This window comes from Nycticebus coucang, chromosome 16 (genome assembly GCF_027406575.1).
Source record: "Nycticebus coucang isolate mNycCou1 chromosome 16, mNycCou1.pri, whole genome shotgun sequence".
Lineage (NCBI taxonomy): Eukaryota > Metazoa > Chordata > Mammalia > Primates > Lorisidae > Nycticebus > Nycticebus coucang.
The window spans coordinates 2,428,999-2,442,087 of record NC_069795.1 but is presented as its reverse complement, the minus strand read 5'-3'; the positions used below and the strand labels follow the sequence as shown (position 1 = coordinate 2,442,087).

Sequence of the window (13,089 nt, the reverse complement as noted above, 5' to 3'; positions counted from 1 at the left end):
AAAGATCCATCTGATTAGACATTTTGATTTCTTTCTTTTTTGAGACAGTCTCAAGCTCTCACCCTGGGTAGAGTGCCGTGGCGTCATAGCTCACAGCAGCCACCAACTTCGGCTCAAGTGATCCTCTTGCCTCAATTTTTCTATTTTTAATAGAGACAGGGTCTTGCTTTTGTTCAGGCTGGTCTCGAACTCATAAGCTCTAGCAAACTACTTGCCTCGGCCTCCAGAGTGCTAGGATTACAGGCATGAGCCACCATGCCTGCCTGGCCTGGTTTCTTTTTCTGAGGCTTATGTCTTGGAGGCATTTGGAAAACGTGGTACATGTAAGGGGTTTGAGTATAATAATGCTCTGTGTGGTTCATGTGTTGCAGACTTTTCTGGTTGCCCTGTCTCTTCACTCTTCCAGCGTATTGAGCTTAGTCCCTGAGAGTTACACAAACAAGGACAGCAACAGGCTCGCTGGGGCCAGTGGTGTCTGTATGAACCAACTCATAGGTGGAGACAGATGGTGTTCATATAATTATATGAACCAACCCATAGGTGGATGGACAAATGGGTGTACAGGTGGATGGATGGGTGGATGTTGGAGTATGGGTGAATGTGGGTAGATAGATGGGTGGATAGATGGATGAATGGGTGTACAGGTGGATGGGTGGATGGATGAATGGGTGGATGGTTGGAATATGGGTGAATGGGGGTGGATGGATGGATGAATAGATGGATGGGTGCATGGGTAGATGAGGGGAGGGATAAGTAGGTTGAGAAATACAGACATGTGCATGTGTGCAGGTCAGTGTACAAGCACCTGTTTCCTTGGTCTGTCCACTGACAGGGCATAGAAACAGCACCCCAGCAGCAAGGAGCACACTTGTGCTAAGGTCATGGTTTCTAAACTCTATTCTCCAGTAGAAGGACTCGGGGTCCTTGTAGAAATGGTTGATTATCGGGCTGGAGCAGGAAGAGACACAATAGAGCTGAAATACCTGTGGAACCAGAAAGTAAGGGAATACACAGCAAAGACGGGGGCCCATTGAAAGAACGGCAGCACCACCCAAAGGAGCCTCCAGGGGCCACAGCTGGACTGAATTGAGTAATGGAGTAAATGGTGATAGAGTTAGGCTTTAACAAAGGAATGAAATTAATACCCATGAGACTATATTGATACAACTAAATAGTTAAATTAGCAAATTTAATTATTTACTAATTAAATTAAAGTTTAAATTAAATTAAACTAATTAAATAAATTTAAAAAAATGAAATACATTAAACTGGGAGAAGTTTGAGCTCTCGCCTACAGAAGAATTCCATAGATCAGTGTGGAAGGAAAGCAAAACAGAGCATGACTTTTAGGTGAACACCATAGTGAGGACTGTTGACACAGGACTACTGGTGGATGCTGAGGGGTGGATGAAGGCCTGAGAAGAGTGGCTTTGTGTATTCACATGACCCTGAGATGTCTGTCACCTATAGAGGGCAGCCAGATCCGTAACCACCCTCATCAGGTGGTCAAGGCCTGCTTCACCCGGGAGAGGCAGGATCCCCATCACGGACTCCTTGATGAAGGCATCCTGAGGAAGACAGAGCATCTTTTCTCTGTGAAAAAACAGATACTCTCTTGGCAGTCAGGCCAGTGTACCAGATGGACCCAGAGGAATATTAGACACAGTCACTTACCAGAACTCTTCAAGGGTGCCAAGGGCACCAGAGGCAGGGAGGTCAGAGAGAGACTGATGGGCTGCAGCAGGTGGCGGGGCAAAGCCTCCATGGGACAGGGAGCCTGGGGGAGAGGGCCACATCCTGGATTAGGAGGAAGCACGTTACTGAAAAACTTCAAAAATTAAAATAAGGATTGTTTAGTTAATAGTGTTGTACCAATGTTAATTTTCTGATTTTGATAATTGTACTATAGCTATGTAAGATATTAATGTTATAGGAAGCTAAGTAAGGACTGTATAGAAACTCGATATGATTATTATTTTTTGCCAGTATTTCTGTAAGTCTAAAGTTAGCTCAGAAGTAAAAATGGGTATGGAAGGAAATCCTGACACAAGGTACAAGGTGGGTGGGCCTGGAGGACATGATGCTCAGTGAGATAAGCCAGACACACAAGGACTAGTACCCTGTGGCTCCACTCACCTGCGGCCCCAGAGCTGTCCGCTCATTGAGTACCCTGTGGCTCCACTCACCTGCAGCCCCAGAGCCGTCAGCTCATTGAGTACCCTGTGGCTCCACTCACCTGCGGCCCCAGAGCCGTCAGCTCATTGAGTATCCTGTGGCTCCACTCACCTGCGGCCCCAGAGCCGTCAGCTCATTGAGTACCCTGTGGCTCCACTCACCTGCGGCCCCAGAGCCGTCAGCTCATAGAGACGGAAAGTAGGGTGGTGGGCTCCAGCGGCTGGTTGGGGGGTGGGGGAGCATGGCAAGTTAGTGTTTAATGGGGACAGTTTCAGTTTGGGGAGGTGGAAAGTTTTGGAGACTGGCTGTACAATGACATGAACACATGTAACGCTGCAGAACTGTAACCTTAAAAATGGTTAAGATGGTCAATTTCATTTTCATTTATCACAATTAAAAAGAAAAAAATTAGTTCATTCAAGTACTCCTTTTTGAAAATACTTCATGAAGAGGGCTCGGTGCCTGTAGCTCAGTGGCTAGGGTGCCAACCACATACACCTGAACTGGCAGGTTCGAATCCAGCTCAGGCCTGCCAAACAACAGTGACAACTACAACAACAACAACAACAACAAAATAGCCAGGTGTTGTGGCGGGCGCCTATAGTCCCAGCTACTTGGGAGGCTGAGGCAAGAGAATCGCTTAAACCCAAGAGTTTGAGGTTGCTGTGAGCTGTGATGTCACTGCACTCTACTGAGGGCTACATGAGACTCTGTCTCAGAAGAAAAAAAGAAAATACTTCATGAAGAGAACATTCAACACAGCTTAGCAGTGTCTCTTGTAAAATGCTGCCCACCAGCACTTCCAGGGAAAGGAGACGTGAAAGAGAGCTTGACGCAGCTCTGGGGCTCTGGAGTGGGTGACATGGGTGCTGTCCCCTGCTGCTTTGGGCTACAGAGAAGATGGTAGCTGACAGAAACTGGTGCCTACCTCATACGTGGGGATCTTCATTACCCAGGACTGAGTGCATTTACCTGGTCAGCACAGTTACAGCCAGGAAAGGGTGCTCTTGGTTCTCACCCACCAAGCAGGACCGGGCCTGTAGGGGTCTCAGAATAGCTCTGCAGATGCATAAGGTGGATTGGGTCCCAAGTCCTTGAACACGTCAGGATGTAGATGATACACGTGCACGCCCTCCTGGGTTTACTTTTTAATGTGCAATAACAGACATTTAAAAAAATCATCTGTGTCTTGCCTTCTCACATTTTTTTGTTCAACAAATATCCCAGCATGTGCCAGGCACTCTGCTAGGTGCTGGGACGATGTCAGTAGGCAATTTTCACCAGCTCATGTGATAGTGGAGGGGACACAAGCAAGCATGTGATACAGACGGTACGACCCAAGTTCCAAGATGCAGAGATGTGGGGCTGAGGCCGAGTGGGCAGTCTAAGGAAGGGTTGGCAGACAGCCTCACTGAGCCAGTGACATAGCAGGTGTTGAAGAGCGGCCATGTGGACATTTAGAGGAAGAGGGAAGAAGTGCTCCAGGCTGTAGGAAGTAGTGCAGAGGCCCCGAGGCAGCTTTGTGCCCAGTGCATGTGGGCAGGAGGCAAGGGCCTTGGTAGTAGAGCTGAGTGAGCAGGTCAGAGGGGATGCTGAGAAGGGATTGAGAGGCAGAATTTGAAGGGCTTGGGGACTGCTCAGAGGACTTAGGATTCCCCTCTGTGACTGACAAGGACAAAGCTGTGGTAGAGTGAATCTCGAAAAAGGACTGGACTTCAGGTGGGCTGTGTAGGCTTGTGATGACTGCAAGACATCCATGTGAGGATGCTGAGCGCAGGAGGAGCCACAAGGGTGGCCTGTGCTGCAGTTACATGCGTGGTGGTTGTAATTCGTAGCTGGCATGTAAAGCCACTATTCCTTAGAAGGAATAGTGAGTGTAGAAAGAGAAGTCCAGGGGTGAGCCTGGAGGAGCTTGGGGTATGGGAGGAACCAGCAGGCAGATGAGGAGCTGTAGTGGAGAGGGAGGGGGAAAGGCAGGCAGCGGGGTTTCAGGGGAAGCCCCACGGACGAGAGGAGACTGACCAGTTGTGTCCAGTGCGGCTGAGGTCAAGGCGGGTGTTTGGAAATCACCGTGGGCGAGTCCACTTGTGTGTGCATGAACGTTGGCGTGTAAGGGTCGTCGAATGGAGTTTTGCTTAGCGCAGCGTGCACCTTGCTCATGGTGCTGCTCACTTTTTCCTGTTGTCTTTAATGCTGCACCTTGTTTCAATGTTGATTGGTGATTTTTCTTTTTCTACAACTTACTGCGGGTGAACAGGAGGAGCTTGCCTTTGTCTTTGAGATGCTGCAGCAGTTTGAAGATGCACTGGTGCAGTATGACGAGCTGGATGCCCTCTTCTCCCAGTACGTCGTCAACTTCGGGGCCGGGGGTGAGTAGCGCTCTCAGCAACGAGGGCTTTCTCAGCAGTCTCCCCACCTTCAGATAGTCTGGAAGCTCCCATTTATTTACCTAATGATCAATCAACTTTTGCTGTTATTGTACAAATTATATCGGCAGTATTCTCAGAATTCTTACAGGAAATGAAATGAGCATTAAGAATTAGTCACTTTCACTTTTTAGAAGAATCTTAAGTAATAAAAGCATTTCAAAAGCTGTTTTCAGGTATAAAGTGTTATTTCTGCAACTTAGCCTGCTAGCACTACTCCCGTGCCTCCTTGTTAGGATGGGAAGAAGTCTTTTTCACTTCTGTTCAGAAGTTGTCTTGGGCAACTTGAGGGCTCGTTGCTGGGAGGTCTGTTATGATACCCTTGTAATGGGTATTCATCTTTCTTTTAAGCTTTTAAATAGTATCTTAAATATTTTTAAAATTACAAAATTAGCACAATGAAGCCATATATAAAGATAAACATTGATAATTGCCGTTTTTTGCTAATTTGTATTTTTTTTTTTTTTTGTAGAGACAGAGTCTCACTGTACCGCCCTTGGGTAGAGTGCTGTGGCGTCACACAGCTCACAGCAACCTCCAACTCCTGGGCTTAAGCGATTCTCCTGCCTCAGCCTCCCTAGTAGCTGGGACTACAGGAACCCGCCACAACACCTGGCTATTTTTTTGTTGCAGTTTGGCCCGGGCTGGGCTTGAACCCGCCACCCTCAGTATATGGGGCCGGCGCCTTACTGACTGAGCCACAGGTGCCGCCCATGCTAATTTGTATTTTGATAGAAATGGTATTATTCAGACATTTCTCTATAGTTCCTCCTTATAAAAATCCATTGTGGGTCGGCGCCTGTGGCTCAAAGGGGTAGGGCGCCGGCCCTCTATGCTGGAGGTGGTGGGTTCAAACCCAGCCCCGGCCAAAACCGCAAAAAAAAAAAAAAAATAATAATAATAATAAAATAAAAATCCATTGTGGCTATCTCTCCACGTTAAGATCATTTTATTTCACAGTGTGCATTCCTGAGAGTTTATTAAATTGTCCCTGGTGTTGGACATTTGGGTGGTTTTCTCTTGCCACCATAAGCATTGCTCTTTCTAGACACCTTTGCCTTGTCTCTGTGTTTGAAGAAAGGAGAGATTTCGGGGAATCCTAGTGTCAGCTGGGACCCTGTACGCAGGGAGATGTCAGTTCCCTCTGTGGGCACTGTCCCTACTCCAGAAGTAATGATGAGGGTCACTGGTGGATACTCACGCCAAGCCAGTCTTTAATGACGTTCAGGTTTGGGTATTTTACTCTGCTAACATGCAAGTATAAACATATAACCAATGAAAAGTATTTACTAATTAAGTTAAAAAAATCAGAAGAGGTAAAACTATATTTCTTGTATTTTTTTTTTTTATGTCTTATTTGTCCTTATTACACATATATGTCTTTTAAATGTCTTATACAAGTTGGGTGTGGTGGTGCTCCCCTGTAGTCCTGGCTACTTGGGAGGCTAAGGCAGGAGGATCACTTGAGCCTAGGAGTTTGAGGTTGCACTAAGCTGTGATTGTGCCACTGCACTCCAGCTGGGTGACAGAGCAAGACCCTGTCTCCAAAAACAAAACAAAACAAAAAATATAGTTCTTATTATTTCACGTTTTTTTCCTCTCAGTTTTAAAATAAATCTGGGGCAATTTAAAATCCAAAAGTAAGCAAGCCTAGACCAAATTTTATGGCTGAATTTTCAAAAAATTGATTATTTTTATTCTTTCATTCAGTAAATACTTAACTGTGGGCCCACCATGTGTTAGGCACTGTTCTAAATACAGTGAGGAATAAAGCAAAACAAAACCCTCCGGGAGCTTACGTGAAGGGGACATGGGCACAGAAGAGCACATGTGTGGCCTCGTGTCGGAAGGTAATAAGCACAGGCTGTAGAGAGGGATATGATTGAGGGTTAGAGTGAGGTAAGTGCCTTGGAAGCTTAGAGAGGCATTGGGGTGGCCCCTCTGAGGAGCTGCCCTTGGCACAGAGGCCTGATGACATTCTCATCCCAGGAGAATGCTGGGGCAGGGCCTGGCAAGGGGCATTGCTTTCTAGACATCTTTGTCTTGTCACTGTGTTTGAAGAAAGGAGTGATTTTGGGGAATTCTAGTGTCAGCTGGGGAGCCTGTATGTAGGGAGATGTCAGTTCCCGCTGTGGGCACTGTCCCTACTCTAGAAGTAATGATGAGGGCAGGGCCTGGCAAGGGGTGTAGGGACTCAGGGAGAAGCTCAGCTCAGCGAAGGGCACTGTCAGCTATGCCTGGTACTTCTGATACTTAGCATGTCATACCTAGTTGTATCCTAGTAAGAGTATGAGTGAACTCTTTGACACCTCTTTTGGAAAGAGAAAAATAGATTAAGTTTTTTTCCATAAAGATCTTAATGACTTGTTATTGTAGCTTCTTATGTTTAATATCATATTTAGGGAGCCTTGTTGAAATCTTTAACAGGCAAGGGTTTTTCCTGATTGCGGCTGCTCAGCCCTCCATCCCCTGCCTGTTCTGCTCCCTTCTAGGAGCTTGACACAGGTAGGGAAATAAGTAGAAAAAGATGCAATCTAAGGAAGACTGAAGTCCCAGGAGGTCAGGGTAACAGGCACACAGGGAAGGGGGCCTGAGGCCTCCAGATAGCTCTCTGACCTCTTCGATTCTCGCTCCTGACTTTCTGGGCCCAGAGGCTGGTGTGCCTTGCCGCCTGGTCATGCTGTTCTGTGCGCAGCCGCAGCTGCCAGGTGCTGGAGCTGCTGAGTGGGGAACCTCAGGACTGAAGGTGGGGGGGAGTCATCAGTTATTAAGCTGCCTGCTTGTGCCCAAGGCCTCACATCCTGAGTGAGAATCTCAGTAAACTGTGGTACCTGCAGTCAGCGCCTTTCATGATGTGTGTTTGTTTAGATGGTGCCAACTGGCTGGCTTTTTTCTGCCAACCGGTGAAGAGCTGGAACGGACTGATCCTTCGAAAGCCCATAGATATGGAGAAGCGGGAGTTGATACAGAGGCAAGAAGCCGCCCTGTTAGATCTGCGCAGTTACCTGTTCTCTCGCCAGTGCACCCTGCTGCTCTTCCTGCAGAGGCCGTGGGAGGTGGCTCAGCGCGCCCTAGAGCTGCTGCACAGCTGTGTGCAGGAACTGAAGCTCTTGGAAGTGAGTCAGCCCCTTTCCCCATTTACCCATTTCTCGATTGTTCAAACAGAAAACTCTGCACCTTGAAATCCCAGGCATTGAACTGTTAGTGCTTAGGAAGGAGTTTTCCTTTTCTAAATGTCTATAATTTTTAGTGTGTTATTTGAATAATTACTTTTTACATTGATTAATTGCCCCAAAATATAATATCTGCTCTCAACAGGATGAAGTTCATGTTGGTCCAAAGCAAGCCTCTTAGATCAGTTTCTTAATATAACTTCCTGTGTGAGCTGATCTTTACTGATAAAAATTACTCTTCTGTAAGTTTTGTACAGAGACGTTTATTGTATTTCTAGGCTGTCTTTTCAGATAGATCGTTTTGCACATGGATGTGCATGCAGCCCTGTGAGTGAAACACAGCAGGCTGTGCCCTGATGATGGGCAGCATGAAGCTTAATGAAGATATGTCATTAAAAAAAAAAAAGAGCCGGGTGTTGTGGTGGGCGCCTCTAGTCCCAGCTATTTGGGAGGCCGAGGCAAGAGAATCGCCTAAGCTCAGGAGTTGGACGTTGCTGTAAGCTGTGACGCCACGGCACTCTACTGAGGGCGATAAAGTGAGACTCTGTGTCTACAAAAAAAGAAAAAAAGTATACACATGCTTGTGTGTGAAGGAAGCCAGTTAGTGAAATTTCTGCCTTTAAGATTAATTCTCCAAGGACTACTGAACTCTTACTGCCATCATAATCGTGCGCATTTTAGTGAGGGAAGGGAAATCTAAAGACCATAGCTAGTCTGTGATTCTTGTTGGATTGGCCTCTTTACCCAGAACCATTCCCATACATACTTAGAAAAATGTCACATGTAATTTCAGAGGATTTGTGGTCACCCTTGCCCTCCATTCTCAGTTGGTATCTCCTAAGTGAGTGGTCTGATTTCATTTTATAAACAAGGAAACCACATCTGCAAGAGGTAGGGTGACTTGCCCAAAGACATACAACTATCCATGGAGTCCAGACCACCAAAGGCCCTGGGGAGGGTCCTTCCTGTTGTACTCCACATGAAGGTCCCAAGGGGAAGCTCCCTGGAAGGCCCTTTTATAAAATCTCTCCTAAGTATAAATTTAGTGTATAAGTAATCCATTGGGAGAGATAGTATTTTATAATATAATAACTTGAATAACTTATTTTTTTGTGCCCTAGCATACTAAATAAGATTCAGTGCTTGGTTTAAATAATCTTAAGATATTTAAATTTTTTTTTAAAGATAAAAATAAAAATATTATTTCTCAACATAGGCTCCATCGAGTTCAATACAGTTGTGTAAGTAATAATACCACCATTTAGTCCACCAAAAGAACATAGCTTTTCTATCTGGAGACCTGGGTTTGAAACTTTGCTTTACTCTGTTCACTTATTCTGTGCTTCATTCAGGTAAGTACTCAATTTCTCTGAGCTCTGATTATTTCCTGGGTAAGATACTATTTTAATTAATCGTAGTTAATATTTACTGAGCACCTACTGCATGCAAGGCAGGGTGCCAAGCACATTTATGCATCTTCTCTTTGAAAATTCACCAATGCAGGACTCTGGGGAAAAATTAAGTTTCAACGTTTACCTAACTAGTACATAGTACATACAGAGCTGAGATCTGAACTCAAGGTTGTACAATGGCAGAGTCCAAAAAAAAGTGCTAGGGGGAATTGGCTTGGTATTTAATTTTTTTTTTTTTAACCTACGTGAAATTATTTTAGTTTTTAAAGGAGAAATTCTTGTTTCACAGCTAATCTCATTAGTGTCTAGCCCAAATCACACTTAAGATTTTAAGAGTTTTTATCAGATTTTTCTTGTCTTAGATATCAAATCAAGCAAATGAGGAAAAATAACATTTTCTACCTCAACATAATACTGTTTGAGCTACCTGTAACTGCAAAGACTTAGAGCTTCAGTCGTTGCGTCCGGCTCTGCGGACTGGGGTGAGGTCACTGTACAGTGCAGGACTCTGTGTGCGCGGGTCCTAGAGATTTTACCTGGCTGAGAGATGTTTGTCTTACTAGTTGATTAGGGAAAAAAAATTGGGGTGTGTATTAAAAAGTTCAAGTGGTTCAGTTATGGCATTTTGAAATGAAGATAGTCCCAGGAGGGTTTATTAGAAAGTGCTGTTGCAGTTTAGCACAGGTGTAGGAAGACTCAGGAGGATGGCACAGACTCAGTTCCTTTAGTGTTGGGCACAGCAGAATCACAAACTGCAGGATTTAAGAATTTCCCCAAGTTATTTTTCCAGCCTTAGAGCACTGACTGGTATAATAATATCATGGCTGCTCACCTGCATAGAGGGGGGAAGAGTCTTCAGAGCAAGGCAGGGCACACAAAGCAGTGGCTTTGAGGTGGGCTGTACCCAGCTGGTAAGGGGCCACTGGCCCACAGCAGCTCTGCAGTGAAGGGATAGGCACCTACAACCACTCCCCTGTCCTCCTTCCCTCTGATCTCCCGGCTCTGACCCCTTCTGGGCATTCTGGAAGCTGGGAGGTGAGGGTGCTACATGTAGCTCCCACCAGCAGAGAGCAGGGTGGAAAAGTCTGGAAGGTGGATGTGAGAGGCCAACTGGACTAGAGACATCACATACTGACTGGAAAAGGCAACTTCTTCCCCTCTGACAGTGTTGCCTGCTGGTGGCCTGCTTCCCCGTGGCTGCCCTTGCACTCTGTTTGCACAGCACAGGGGGGCTGGGGAAGTGGTGGACACAGTGTCCTGCTGGTTCTCTACAGGGCAGCACACTCATGTCCTCCTGTCCTCCTGCTGCAGAGTAGTTTCAGAAACTCTTCCCAGCTGGTCTTCTGAATTCTGGGGAAGGAGAAACAAATAGGCTTAACGCCCTTTTGGATGGAAAGAGATATGTGTAAGTGATAGATAGTGTGGCCTCCCTCTTGGGAATTTCGGGGCTCACATTAGCTGTGAGGGGTCTGTTCATTTTCCTAGGCTCATCAGGGATGTGGAAAGTCCACAGAGCGCATTTCCAGTGCTTTCTAGTTCTGTGTTACCAGAGAGGAGGTGACCAAAGCAGAATGCTAGATGCTGGATTCCAGGCGAGGCCCCTCTACCCACTGTTGCTTGCTGTCTCTTCTCTCCTAATGCCCCATTTCCTATTTCCTGTTCCCCTCTCAATGTACACAGCTGGAGGCATCCTTACCTGTGCTGCACCTGTTGGATTCCTGTGAAGACCTCCTCTGTCACTCACTGCTGAGGCCCATGATGCTCTTAGCACACTTTGTTCCCATGTTTGAGGCACCCCGAGGTTCACGCTGGCCCCTTGCAATGCTTCCCTGGGAAATTCTTCTCTTTCTCTCTTGCATAGGTAGGTTTACTCTAGCCTGGTTGTAAGGGTCCTTTTGTAAGAATCCAGTTTTGGCAGATAGTTGAGCAGAGAGGCTGGGAGGATGGGCTCTGCCTGTCAGGTGCAGGTCTGTCTCTACTCTTTTTGGGCCAGGGACTCTTGAGTTTTTTCTTTCCCCTTGAAGCTTCATTTTCTAACCCCTAAGAAGGAGACAGAGTCCCAGCTGTCATTTGGGTTGTGAGGTCCCAGTGAGGTCTGTGTGTAAGAGCAGCTCCGTGCGGTGCCTGGCGTGTGGCCCTCCACACTTACTGGATTTGCCCATGAGTGTCTGTGCCAACGCCTGACGAGATGTTTCTCCTCGAGGCTGGGCCCACGTGAGCCTGCTGGAACTTGCCGATGAGCTGCGCTGGTCATGTGTGGCAAGCACAGGATTGTTCTCTTAACCTAATCTGAGATAAGATCTTTCAATGGGTGTTTTTTGTTTTTTTTTTCTTAGAGGAGTTATATCTTAAATAAGTTTTACAGTTGGCAGTTCATTTGTAGAATTTATTCTTAGAATTTCTTTTGATTTTGTGGAAAGATTAAAAATTCAGAAGACAGAATTAATGAATACATTTTATTCTACTTTCAAAAATAGACCATGAATTCACTGTCTGGGTCACCTTTCTGGCATGTCATTTTTTTCATATTCACACAGGAAGTGGCCAGAAGACCATGTTGAGCTTTGGGTTCTGGTGGGCAGAGGCGAGGTGGCTCCAAGCAGCAGTGGTGGTGCTAGCCAGGCACTCAGTCAGCTCACGCTGGGCAGATGTGGGTTCTTTTTATGTTTATGGATACGTATAAACACAAAGCCTTTTTAAACACGAAGCCTACATTTTGCAACTGTTTTGTGTGTTTATTTATTTATTTATTTTGAGACAGTCTCACTTTGTCACCCTGGGTAGAGTGCTGTGGCATCACAGCTCACAGCAACCTCAAACTCTTGGGCTCAAGCAATTCTCTTGCCTCAGCCTCCCAAGTAGCTGGGACTACAGGTGCCCACCACAAAGCTTGGCTATTTTTCAAGACAGGGTCTTGATGTTGGTCAGGCTGGTCTTGAATTTCTGAGCTCAAACAATCCACCGGCCTTGACTTTTAGAATTCTAGGATTACAGGTGTGAGCCACCGTGCCCGGGTTTGTTTTATGTATTTTTAACTGGGGAATTGCTTTAGCAGAAGGTACTCCATATGTTTGCCTTTGTGGTTTGTAAAACATGTCCCAGTAACTTCCTGGTTGGCTTATCAGTTGATATCAGTAGTGGCCAGATGTGGAAACAAGCCCTGACTGTCACGTAGGGCATCAGTCCACACTCTGGTGGCCATGGGAACACATCCCACCTTTGTAGTGGGACCCCTACCATGTGGTGCCAGATACTTGGCCTTGGGCCAGTTCCCTGATTGCAAATGTGTAATAATGGAAACTGGACTGCCCCGTACAGCCAGGAGCTAGGGGTTGGGGCAGCATCTGTGAAGCCATGCCCATTCTGTGTGAGTTCAGAATGCTCCACTGTTTTCTACAACAGTTTTCTGTTTTTCCTACATTTACAAGTTGTGTATATTCCCTGTATAAATTTGGAAAATAAAGATAAATATATAGAAGAAAACGTCATTGATTTTGCTAACAGCAACAGGTTCCCCTTTTTGACTGTGCCCTTTTTATATGTCAACAAATTGCAATTACTCGGTCCTGTTCTAAGTATCTGAGTTGTTCCGAGCTCTTTGTGGTTGCCCAGTGCTCACCTGTGTACGTACATCTTTGCGCATAAATGCACACAGAGCAGGCAGGTCGCTGACTCAAAGACTTTGAAGCTTTTTGTATGTACTGTCTATTTGTCCACCAGAAAGGCTTTTAGTCACACTAGCAATGCCTGTTTTCCCAAACCTTTGGCAAGAACAGAAGTATAACGTGTGCGTATTTTAATCTTTACCAAACTGGTGAATAAGGGAAGAGTACGAGGAATGTATTTTCTAGAAGGCAGTGTGTGTGTTGTAGTAATTGCCCCAGGGGCTTGGTTTTGTTTGGA

General features: G+C 45.9%; 1 protein-coding gene across 3 annotated transcripts in view; it reads left to right on the top strand.

The window, feature by feature from the left end:
• Positions 1-13,089, top strand: part of TRAPPC10 (trafficking protein particle complex subunit 10) — a 96,779-nt gene that overhangs the window by 41,018 nt on the left and 42,672 nt on the right. For all 3 annotated transcript variants that reach the window (XM_053565689.1, XM_053565691.1, XM_053565690.1), the window contains exons 6-7: positions 4,433-4,544; positions 7,470-7,717. In XM_053565689.1, coding sequence (XP_053421664.1) covers positions 4,433-4,544; positions 7,470-7,717 — 360 coding nt within the window. The remainder of the gene's footprint in view (positions 1-4,432; positions 4,545-7,469; positions 7,718-13,089) is intronic.